This window comes from Monopterus albus, unplaced genomic scaffold (assembly GCF_001952655.1).
Source record: "Monopterus albus unplaced genomic scaffold, M_albus_1.0 scaffold2.1, whole genome shotgun sequence".
NCBI classification, from domain to species: Eukaryota; Metazoa; Chordata; class Actinopteri; order Synbranchiformes; family Synbranchidae; genus Monopterus; species Monopterus albus.
This window is the reverse complement of record NW_018127882.1, coordinates 493,810-506,246: the sequence shown is the minus strand read 5'-3', so window position 1 is coordinate 506,246 and position 12,437 is coordinate 493,810. Positions and strand designations below refer to the sequence as shown.

The following is a 12,437-nucleotide window of genomic DNA, read 5'->3' as shown; positions in this document are numbered from 1 at the left end:
TCTTAGTGTTATTCTACACGAACACAACACTCGGATAATCCACTGATCAGTCATGCCTTTGGTGAATTTGTCTGGGTCAAAGGGGAGGCTAGTGCTGAGCACTCTCCTTATTTGTGCCATAGTCTTTGAGTCAGGTAAGTGACTTTATTCCCTTGCTGAGCAGTTCTGTGAGCATGCATTCCTAGAATTACCAAGGAAGGTTTTTTTTGTTTTTACTCCAGTAGTTAGTATCTAATAAAGTACCATTAGCACACACAGCAATCTTACTGTATTATAGTATCTGTATTTATGAATTCCGGATGCATTATGTGCCTTGTACACTGCGTAGCTTATTGTCAAAAAGATGTTAAAGAACAGAGGAACACTCTGGGGAGGAAGCCCATGCAAAGCAAACCCACTGGGAAATCAATAAATAAAGGGTCCAGAGCTGTAACAGCCAAGCCCAAGATTCACGTTGCAGCCCAGAGACAGACCTTCCTCACACAGGTATGTTATGTAGTACAGAATCACTTTTGATATGTTAAAGGAACATTCAATAAGCACAGAAAAATGGCTGCAGATATTGCATACAATTTGTGTATGATCTTGTATCTGACACATAAAGGTGCTAAATAGAAGGACATTTAAGAAGGTGGGAGAAACCATAAGTGTGCAGGCAGGAGACACTCTGGAGCTCAGGTGCAGAGGTAAACCTGTGCAGTGGAGTGTCCCCTCATACCTGGAAGAGGAGGACGATGGAAGGCTGAGGTAAATTACATGGTCAATGACAATGCTAAAACATTTTGGAGATCTACAGTATGTGTGATTTAACTTTTTTGCTGTTTTGGCTCTGCAGGATGGTTCAACATGAGCGATATGGCGTTCTGACATTGCTCAACACTACTGCTGCGGACACAGGGGAGTACACCTGTTATCCAATGTACTGCGATGACACAAACTGCAGGAAGGATTATGACAAAGCTGTCAAGGTCTTTGTCTTCTTTCCCGGTACAATAAAGAAGCTTTATTGGTGCCTTTGCACTTTCCAGTCACACAGCCTCTGCTTTATTTTATCACCACTTTGAGAGAACGCCTTTTTATATCAGCATATCATATGATAGGCCTATCTGATCCTCAATTTGCCATATCTTCTCACTGTGCCAACCAGACCCACAAGAACTATTTGTCCCATCATCTGACTACTACAAGGTGATTCAGCTGAGGACCAATTGGCCAACTGTCCTCCCCTGCCAGGTGACATCCCCTGAGGCCAAGGTAACTCTGCACCGTGAGTTTCCACCAGTGGAGGTGGCAGTGGATGGGACGGAGATCTCCTTTAATGTCAAGAAGGGCTTCGTGATCCATCGACCCCGGCCATATCACACTGGAGCCTTATACTGTGTAGCCAGCCTGGGCAACCTGAGGCAGAGTTCTACCAAGTACATGCTCATTTATGTCAACTGTGAGTCATTCATTTGCCCAATTCTACTTTTATTCCTTTTTTTGTCTCATTCCTGTTCAGTGACATGGTGGTGTTCCATTAGACAGGGAGCAGGGAAAAACAACGGACAGACAGCCAAACCAACACAGGGCTGACCCTAACCCTAACTTACACACAGAGGTGTGAGATAACTATTGCTACAGTGATTGGTCAGTTAGTCATTTCTCATAGAAATAGACCAAACGTTAGTTGGTTCCAGCTTTTCCAATATCAAAATTTGCTACTTTTTTTCTTGTATTGATGTAACGCATCAATGTACAATTGACTTCTTTCGCTGCTTCCACTCACAGCAGATGACACTTCAAACCTTTTAACGTCTCAGGTCTTCACATTTGGAACAACCACAAAAACATATTCTGCAGCTCTCCTAACTCCCACCACTTCCTCTGTTCAGTTTACTCCATCTGCTTTCAGTGTTGTTTACACTTATACACTTGAACTGGCCCCATTTTCATTCTAGACCTTCAGTCCTGGTCACATTTTAATTATCTGCAATTAGATTGACATTTCAGCTCCATTTACTGCTTGAAAACTACGTTTCATCTCTTATCTGCACATTCATTTCAGTTTATAGTTCAGCTTCAATCAGCACTTACACTTAAATTAACACCCAATTCAATACTTTCATTTAAATGCTAACTTATATAGCAATATTTTGTATTTGAATATGCAGTTCCTGTGGCTGTTTCAGGATTAAAACTTGTTTCAGCTGCAAGGTTTCAACAGTCCAATACTATCTCTGACCCAAGCAATTCTCCATTGCTTATTGTTCTCCCTCAGTTGTGATTTCTCCGCAGCAATTTGACCATGAAGGCCTGATTCACACAGTCTTCTCTGAACAGTTGATGTTGAAATGTGTCTGCTACTTGACCTCTGGGAAGCACTGATGTTAGCTCTAATCTGAGGTGCTGTTAACTGGCAGTTTTTGAGGCTGGTAATGCTAATAAATTTATTTTCCGCGGCAGAGTTCACTCTTGGTCTTACTTTCCTGGGGCAATCCTCATGAGAGCCAGTTTCAGTCATTAGTTAAGAAGTTCTTGCCTTAATATGGATTACTCCAGTAGTTGAAAATAGCTGTTTGTTGTAGACCAACACTACTTTAACATTACTATACTTACTGCATTAGAAGTAAGAAATGCATATTAAACTATTCCTCAAGGAGCTGTTTAGGAGATTACCAACAGGCAAATAGCAAGGAATCTAAAATATGTAACATGCTTTGCTTACTGCATATGGGTTACTTCACGATAAAACTAAGAAAAACATTTGAATGAGAAGGTGTGGACTGGTGCTGTAATTTATTTATATGACATGTTTGCTATCAGACCCCATGGCGCCTCCTGCCCCAGTGATCCAGGCCTCTTCCAGCTCCCTGGTTGTGGGGGAGAACCTGCATGTCAGCTGCACCGTGGTGGGAGAACAGGATGTTGCCGTAGAGTTCACCTGGGAATACCCAGGACAGCAGGTCAGGCTCTCAGTGAGAGTGGGCTAATTTGTTTTAATGCTTCGATACTATAGAATACAGTATATTTTCAGTGGGTTTAACTTGTGACTTTGTAAATGTTTTACAGAAGTCACAAACCCCAGATTGACTGTGAGATAAATTAACTAAAGGATTCGTGTAGTAGGTGTACAACCTGTAATTACATTTTACTTAGTGCTTTTAGCTAGGTCATTGTTGGCTAAAAGGCATCTGACCTTTGGACTGCAGATCATCCAGGCCTGTAACTATCTATCAATGACTTACTAACATAAGCTGCAGACGTAATGGCTTATTGTAAAGTGGGAGCTTTTTTCCCATAATGTAGTATATGTGTTTATTTCTGTGTCGGTTGCAGATTGGGAGGCCTCCGTACACACAGGAGAGCATCAGTTCAGTTGGCGGAGGAGCAGCCCGACAGCGGTCTCAGTCTGTTCTGCTGGTGGACGAGGTGAGAGATGTGGACCAGGGTACATACACCTGCACTGCCCAGAATCTGCAAGGAGCCACATCGGTGTCCACTTCTGTCAAAGTGGTCCCCAAAGCAAAACCTAGGAAACCATGAGCCACCGAGCTGCATGACGCCTCAGTGAGAGTGAACACTCAGGTGCCGAAATTTGCTTTGCCACCATATTAAGCAATTTCATCACACATGAAAACACAATCACAAGAACATATCCTCTTCTTGCTGTATGTAGCTATATAAATAACAGATGTACAAAGCAACACTGAAATAATATAGATTTTGTTGCTTGGATGAATGTAGGTAAACCTTTGTGCATAAAACTTGTATATTAAATATTTTACATACATACATTGTTGCCTGTCTTTTTCTAGTAATTTGTTATTTGCCAAAGATGATCGTACATAAGATGTAAGATTTGTTTCCATTCATGAATTACAGAGTCTGAGATACTGTCACATAGTAATGTGATAAACAGGTCAATTTTATGACATGTTAAGTAATTATGACACTATGCTATTATTATATTATGTTTCATTCATGTCATCATCTCATTATGCATACTTAACTTACTTACAATTATATTATTGGACCTCAAAACTAAGTCAAAAAAATGATAATAATACTTTTTCTGTTAAAAAGAACAGTGTTGAGCACAGTCATATCAACTAAAATAAAACTGATGGTGGACCAGTATTGATCCTTAAGTCACACCTTCTATAGATACACAGTACATGTAAGTTATCATTACCTACAGTTCACACAGCACCCTGTTAGATTTGTTAGTGTCCCAGGGCCCAGCCAGCACTACTGTGTTGGAGTATCTGACCCTAGTTTTTGGTGTCTCCATATATGAATAGGCACTGTTTTAAAAGTTGCCATAATAAAAGTCTGAAAACATTCATGTTTTCTCCCTAAGATATGGGCCACAGCATCATTTAGTTGCTGCTGTACTTTAATGGTGTAAATTTTCTCTCACGTTAACAATTAACTAAATTACCCAATCTAACTGACATGTAATTAACCTGGGATTTTTGGGGCCACTGGGGCCCCAGAGTCAGTCACCAACTTATCTGGTTGGTAATCCAGCCCTGCCATTATGGAAAAGCTGTGTGTCTTCTTAGCGTTTCTATGTTTTTTTTTGGCGCACTAACTTGTCCTACCGCTAAGTGGCGCTGTTCCCCGCCACACGAATTTAAGCGTGTCAGGCCATTTACCGGGCTATAGACACATGTTTCCCTGCCTCTTCTGTTCCCTCTCATTCTGTTCTCTCGGCTGTTCAAACCTCCGGGAGGGAAAAGAGGCAGCTCCACTCAGTCCTCACTGGCCACCAGCTGCTGCGCACAAAGTCCTGGATAATATCTAGGGAGCCACTTGAATGCCGTTTGTTTTAGTATATAACCAGCGAGAGAGAAACCCGCAGCAGAGTGCCAGTGTTGACCAAGAGATGTCCTGCGTGCAGAATATGGTGAGCGCCAATCTGTTTTTTAATCTTTTCGTGATCCGCTCCCTCTGTCTCAGTACTGGCGCTGTACTATAAGGATGATGGCGTTTCCACAACTTTTTGCAGACTAGACTAGAATACACTTGAGGAACGGTGATGCTTTCAGCTGGCCAGAATCCATGTGCTCATATCATCGTTAATCCTTACAGATTGTTTCTCTGTTGTCCTGGTATTTGGAAGGGTTTTCAGTGTGTGTCAGTGTGTGTGTGTGTGTGTGTGAGAGAGAGAGAGAGAGAGAGAAAGAGACTGATGGACGAACAGTGAATTTTTTTCCACTATTTATCTCCTGTCACTTTGCAACCCAACCATGGTGGTCTCCTGCACTTCTGCTGCAGTGCAATGAACATGTTTGGCCTGCACGTGTGTAAATGTTTGGTTTGAAGCTCACACACTCCTCTCCAGGATCTCCTTTGACGCTATTTCTGTGTGTGTGAGTGTGTTTGTGTGCCAGGGTTGGGTGAAGGTGAGGGGGGCGACTACATCTCAGTCTTGGGATACTTCCAGACTGTTGTCGTGGAAACCAGAAGCCACAGGTGACCTCTGACCTGAGGACTCATGGAGCTTTGCAGAAAGAGTCCTTTGATTGTGGTGGCTACGGGTGCGTGCTGATGCGAGCGAAGGAGCAGCTCTCACAATAGAGACAATAGATGCGAGCTGTTGTTGGAGATTGCGTGGTAACCATTTCTGTAATTTAGACTGCAGAGAAATTCAGAGGTGATAGTGGGGTGATATAGTGCTGTGTCTGTCAGGGTGTGACTGATCAATGCAGTCACTGCAGTTACTGACACGGCTAAGATTGAAATCATGGCACGAAAACACATTATTTCTGGTCATAACTCCAGCATCCAAATTCAGATTTTTTTTCATTTTCCTCAGTGTTATCTATCCATGAAGCCTTTCCATTAGGCATAGGCCCATATGAAGAGAGTAGATAGGACAGGATCCCCAGAGCCTAGCTGCTGGTGGTGGAAGCCTTGGACAGTGTCCCCAGGCATCATGGAGGTTACGATGGTGATGGAGAGGAGATGGATATGCAGGTGTAGGTCTGAAAGGCAAGTGGGCAGAATGTGTGATTGATTGGCTCGAGGATCACAGGCAGAAAGGTCACTGGTCAGGTAGGGTGATGTCAGGACGGGTGGGGGGGTGTTTGACAGGGTGGGAACACAGAAGTGATGAAGAGAACAAACCGAATGTGAAGCAAGAGGTCTAACTGACTGAACTTTCAACTAATTGTCATTTAACATTTAATTACTAATGATTTATAATTTAATATTTCATATTTTCAGGACTGATTATTTTCAGGCCTATGATTTATTTTCTCAAAGCAGAAAATATTCTTGCCAGTTATGAGGAATTTGTTAAAAGCATCGTGTTTGATTCTGTCAGACTTGCAAATACCATCTGGTAGCTAAACTCGAACGGAGACATTTCTGATGACAGCCTACTAGCGCAGTCTGTCTCCTCACTGTTCTTCTCTCAGCAGAATCAGTCAGACAGCTGCTGTGATAACTTCGTTCAGCTGTTTGAGCTCCCAAGGGGTCGACACTCCCGTGTATGTCTGCCTGTTTGTATACATGTGTCTCTTTAAAGCACCGGCAGCTGATGAAACACTAATTCTGCTGACCATTTGCTTAGTGTTGCCTTCTCCTTTCCATTAGGCACAGCCATTTTGAATGAACTCTACACCTCAGTGCTCCCACAGGGTGTGTGTGTTCTCTGATGTAGCGGCTCACATGTACTGTCCAGTTAAAGCCTGACAATCGAGCATCCTTGTCACCACTTCAACTTCTGTCCTTTTCTTGTTGTGTAGCATGTAAGAGCATGACAGGTCAGTCATGCATCCTACAGTCAAGCAGATGGGGTAGCACAGTGGTAATGGCACTGTGCTGGGTCAGCAACACTAATGAGCCTTTCTTCCAGTCACTGGGTTTGGTCTGTCTCTTCAGTTCTGGTTCTTTTCCTTCCCTTTCTCCCCATTTTCTCGCTGTTTGCTCATAATCTGGGGCTTATCCTAATACCCTATTCTCCCTCTCCTATCTGCACTCATCTCATAGACTCTGTAGAAAAGGCTGTGCCTGATTGCTCTGAGTAGAAAGCCTTATGCTCTTACACTCTGAGCTTTCACTATTCAGTCGTCCCTCTGCCTGTCGCTGCCTGGCCTGATCCGCTCTCTGGGCCGTCTGTCTCTGCGATTAAAGCCTGGCTGAGTTAAGAATATCACTGTGGGACTGGGCCAAGCATGCAGGGCTGTCTGCCTAGATTCTAACACAGTTGGATGTACAGCATTCACAGCTCAAAGCACAGCAAATGCAAAGAATGTGCATCAGTTATTACCATAACTGCCAGAAAATGAAGTTTAAGTACATTAACTATCCAGTCTGCACAAGCATGTGATAATTCCCAATGGTGTTGTATGATTTTGACAGTAGCTCATATCTAATTAACCTTAGTAAAACATTTATTTTATGCAGATTCAACTGGGTCAAGTTACAGGGCTTACTAGTGAGCAAACAGAGAACTAGGGATGGGTACCGAAACCAGTTTCTACATAACCTGAATCTATCGGACCAAATCACAATGCAGATTTCCTGTTGATTGAAGCATTTGTGAAACGGGCGATAGAGGCAACAGAAGCATCACTACACGTCACCTTCTAATGCCTTCATTACACTTGTGCTGCTTTCCATTTAGCTAGGAATGAGATCACTTGCGAGTTAATGGCATTCCAGTTTCAGCTAACCATAATACCAACTGAGCTACATTAACCGTTAGCAATACCAGTTTATAACAACGCAGTGCGTATTTTGTGCATACAAACACCTACGCAGCATGTTCACAGAAAGAAGTTGGACAGTACTGTGTGTACGGCTGTTTTAATAAGTCATAAGTGCTAATAAAGAGTATACTACTACAGTTTTTTACAGCTGTCCCTATATTGCTTGCTCTTTCAAACACATACCTGTGTGTACAGGCCTCATCAACATCATCTGAAAGGTTTTCTCCAATGCAGGTCAAGCATTTAGTCAGGTTTGCTACAGCTTCTGAAAATGTGCTTGTGTTTGCAACTTTTTACACCAACCCCAAAGCAATGTATGTAAATGGGGAGGACAAAAATATAGAAACACCACAACATATAACACAGTCTAGTGTGAAAACCATGACAGTTTGACAGTTTCACTAAAAATTGAAACGTTATGAGGTCTTAATTCAGTTGTAGCCTACCTAATAAAGTTCTTAGTGAGTGTATGTATATAATACAGACTGCAATGTCTTCTGCAATTGTAGCAGGATACACATTTTCACTATATCTATCTACCTGCAACAAACATTAGCCCTTGCCTTTGATTTTCACTTTTAGACTAAACTTAAATGTAGCCAACATCAGCTGCCAGAAAACAGAAAAACTTCCATAAACTAACTCATAAAGTAAAGAGCACTTCATTCTGATACCAGTTTAGGTGTAAGTGTGAGTATGCACGGGTGGATTTGGCATAATGAGGAGCTAGTTTAGGACCCAAATGCATAGTTCTATCAATCAAAATCTCTTCTGCTGCCAGATGGACCAGGCAAGTGTTTAATATTTAAAGACTACTGTGCCCAGCATTTCTGGGGTTATTACTGACTGTATGGTTAATTGACCTGCCAAACAGTAGTTTTATCTGCATGGGGCAGGCAGGACCCCCTGACCTCCAGAGGGGAAAGGTCTGAGAGTATAGAAGGCTTTGACAGACCCCATACTGTGGCTTTTGTCTCTAAATGTCACCAGCTCAGAGGGCAGACGGAAATAGCTGTTCTCCATCACTGATTCTGGCAGAATCTCATCCTGTGACAATTGTCTTGTTAACAAATGTAGCCTGTTTTCCATGTGCCTCAGCTGTGGTGCATTCACGTCAGCCCAGCCTAATTGTTTCCTTGTGTTTTTATTGATCGGGCTTATCTCCCTGTGAGAGGTGCCCATGCTCACCTGCCTTCTATAGATATCAGCAGCAGTAGATATCCTGTGTGTTGGAAAGAATTGTATGTGTTTGTATGCACATTACTTGGCCCTTGTCTCTTGTATCTAGTATGAAGAGTTGGAGCATTGCAGAACAAAACGCCACAAGTTGAAGATCTCCTCTGCAAGCAGGCATTGTTGTTTATTTAGCGCAGCCTCGGCTCTGTTCTCTCCAAAGGGATTTCACTTGGCTGCCACATCTTTTCTTTTTAACATACAATCAGTACAGTGCTTTTAAAGGTTAAATTACTATGACCTTCCCTTGTCTCACTTACTGTAGGTCACACAGGTATTCAAGTAGAACAATGGTTAAGGCTGACTAAACGCTAACTGTTTCCTCTTGTTTCCAGTTGTTGCGCTAAGTTAACTTTATGGTTCCAGCTTTATATTCACTGTACAGTGAGAGTGGTATTAATGCTCTTATCTAACTCTCCTTTCCCAAATATTCTTAAATCTTTTAAGAATGGAACTCTGCTCTAATTATATATTTTGGTTTCTTTTAGGTGAAATCTGTCTCTGTGAAATAAGATAGTCCTTCTAGTGCCCTCTACTTACAGAATTTTAAAGCAACACATTTTAAAAACATGGCTAATTCCAAACCAACAGACACACCGAGCTCAGGTGGATGTCTTAAACAGGATCATGTTATTTGTCATGAGCCAGACAGGCTTCTCTAGCTGCTTCCTGTAATGTTGCGGTCCAGGAGAGCTTAGACAGAGGAAATGAGTATAGCCCGGGTTGCCTCATCTAGTTGACTGGTCAGACAGGCACAGCATCTGTAAGCAGGCCCCAACAGGTCCCTCTCTTTAGTTTTGATCTCATATCTCCATCTGTGAATCTCCAGACACCCTTCTCTCTTCTTATCCTCTCCTTCCTCCCTCCCGCTGCCATTTTTTTTCATCCATTCATACAGATAAATGCACCACCTCCACCACTCCTCCCGGCCCTGTTAGTCAGCTGGGAAAATTGCAACTGAGAATCTGTGGAATCTGAGACTGAATATGCCTATGGGGCCCAGCGTTAATGACAGGGCTACAGTGGCACCTGCTCCAGTGTTAGGCCAGGCTGATTAGCTTTGATGGAGTTTTCATTTTTTGGCTGATTTTCTTCAAATTACACTCAGCAGGCACCATAAAGCATCACATTCTTGCTCTGGAATGCCTTTAATATCTTGCCAATCTCTGTATAGTTCATCACTGGTTGGCAAGTTGCTTTATTAGCTGAGATTCTTGTGTGCCCGCCCGTTATTGCCAGCTTTAAGAAGTCCAGCTACCTTCTTCACTCCCCTCAGCTCTGCAACCTGCATCACATGGTGAAGACAGAAGAAAAGAGTAGCTCTCTTCTGGGTAAGTAGATGAGAACAATGTCCTCTCTTTTCTCCCTCCTGAGCCGTGTGTGTCTCCAGTTTGAGTTATGTAATCTGATACAGTAACCCAGTCTCAGGAAAGAAGACTTACAGTCAGAGTGTTGTCCAGACAGTCCGCACTGAGACAGCCTCACCATGCTCTCATTTTCCACTTTTTTCCTCATCTGTGCTCTGTTTTTCCTACTGTTTGTCTTTTAACCAAAGTCTAATCCCTTATTATTGTCTTGTTATCCACGAACAAACAAGAAACATTGCATTTGTCTGGCATTTATCTGGTGAGGCTGGCTTCTATGTATAAACGCAGTGTCTGGATTGACTGCCTCAAAGCTGGCTCACATGCGGGGCTTTTGTCTCTGGAACCAGTAGAACAAGTCTAACTACACCAGCCCCTGAGAGGTCTCAAAGGGCACAAAGAGGTGAGCAGGTGAGCAGGGGAAGAGGAGGTAAAAGGAGAGGGTGCCGGATGAACAGCTCTTATTGGGAGCTGAGACAGGCAGCTGAGTGATTTCTCTCAGTTTTAAATATAAAAAACACACAGCTACTCTCCCGTAAGACTGCTGTCTCTACTGAAACTGTCCTCACATGCATCTTAAGATCAGCTTAGTCCTCCGTTTAGATCAGTGCAAGTCATGTGTCGTGGCCTACAGGTCAGTGGTTAGGACCAGGCAGCTCCCTCCCATCCACACACCTCCCAACTGCCATCACAGACAGAGAAACAGGAAGTCTTGTGGCATGATAATCAGTTGTGTGCGCCAAGAGAAAGAACGAGAGACAGAGTGAGCAGGGGATTAGGAGCAGAGAAGTGAAGGTGGACAAACAGGTAAATAAGTGAATTTTGTGCATATTTGCCATTACACTTAAACACATCCTTAGATTCTGTGAAAAGTTATCTTTGTGTCTCTGTTGACCTCATGTAAACAAATAATATGGATATTTATTGGTTTAAAACGTTCCTCTAATGATAGTGAAAACTCCACAGTCTGCTGTGTGATACTGGGCTTCAGATAAAAGGAAGAACTCACCTAACCTGTATGTGTATATTTTATACATTCCCGAGGATTACTGCTGGGATTGTTTGACTTATTTACACACCTGCAAACTCATACTGTGATTTAAGGCAGCACTGTCAAAGAACAGCTTAAGCTGCTGGGAGGAGAGGAAGGCAGCCTGATAGTTAATGGCACAGCCCACAAGGCATGTTTGTTTGCAATGGAACTGACCTGGAATTAGCAAACATTTTACCTAAATCTTTTCTCCTGGGTGAATAATGTCACACTGAGCAGCAGCCTTACCCATTCACCTCTGGCACAGAACAAATATGCAGATTTACTGTTTATTATTGAGGGTCCCAGATGGAGCCGCATGGTGCTTAAATAGCAATATATAGGATTATCTGCTCCGCTGAGTGGTGCACTTTGGTTTCTTCAAGAAACTTTCCATTACAGCCATTATAATCATTGGTCTGATGGTCTATTTGTGTCACTGGAATTCCCCCTGAGGACTGTTCATGACTCTCTGTTGTTCCCAAACTGAGTAACAAGATTTCACTAAACTCACATTGTTCTTTGTTTTGAGTCTCCGATTTCTATTTGCAGAGGCCAAACGCTGACACGCATGGTGAAATTCTCCTCGTGTTGACGTTTTGGTGTTGTTTCTTGTTGCTTTGTTGCCACTGTAAACTCTAAAGCTTTGACCTGAGATGGCTGAACAAGCACGTTTTCAGTAGTTCCCGCTGTGCTGCCTCTTAGCATTGGCAAACAGCAGTGAAACTCAGGAGGAAGAAATGCTGGTCATCTGATTCAGCATCAGCATGTGTCAGTGTTTGCCACCTGACACATAGGCTGCTCAGCTCTTCTTCTGGTGTTGCAGTGCAGATGATATCAAAGAAAAGGTTTTCTGGGGTGTAATTTTTGTAAGCTTTTAGCTATGCATACTGTGAGGCAGTCCGCATCTCTGTTTGCCTCTGAATCTTAATCCATTCTCAAATCCAGTCCACATGTTACCCTGTTTGCATTTGAGCAGAGTGTGTGGTCGAACATGTATGTTCACTGCAGCTGTTAAATGGAGTGGCTCTCAGGTGCAGGTCGACGTGGGAACCATTTGATTTCTATTGCTGTAATCACAGAACGGTACCTCCTACATGAACCGCT

At 42.8% G+C, this 12,437-nt stretch overlaps 2 protein-coding genes across 4 annotated transcripts in view; both read left to right on the top strand.

Annotated features, from left to right (window-relative positions):
* Positions 1-6: 6 nt before the first annotated feature.
* LOC109957444 (platelet-derived growth factor receptor-like protein) lies at positions 7-3,731 on the top strand. The gene is made up of 7 exons (XM_020595339.1): positions 7-134; positions 329-486; positions 605-747; positions 836-987; positions 1,148-1,441; positions 2,806-2,945; positions 3,319-3,731. Exons 1-7 carry the CDS (start codon positions 53-55, stop codon positions 3,523-3,525), a joined length of 1,176 nt encoding a protein of 391 aa, XP_020450995.1. The 5' UTR covers positions 7-52; the 3' UTR covers positions 3,526-3,731.
* Positions 3,732-4,660: 929 nt separating this feature from the next.
* The window catches only part of n4bp3 (NEDD4 binding protein 3), a 20,903-nt gene continuing 13,126 nt past the window's right edge, over positions 4,661-12,437 (top strand). The window contains exon 1 of one of the 3 annotated variants that reach the window (XM_020596642.1): positions 4,661-4,891. The gene's annotated coding sequence lies outside the window, so the exon portion shown is untranslated. Of the gene's footprint in view, positions 4,892-10,194; positions 10,268-11,020; positions 11,108-12,437 lie in introns of those variants that run through there. The other 2 variants (XM_020596661.1, XM_020596652.1) reach the window with 2 other exon arrangements.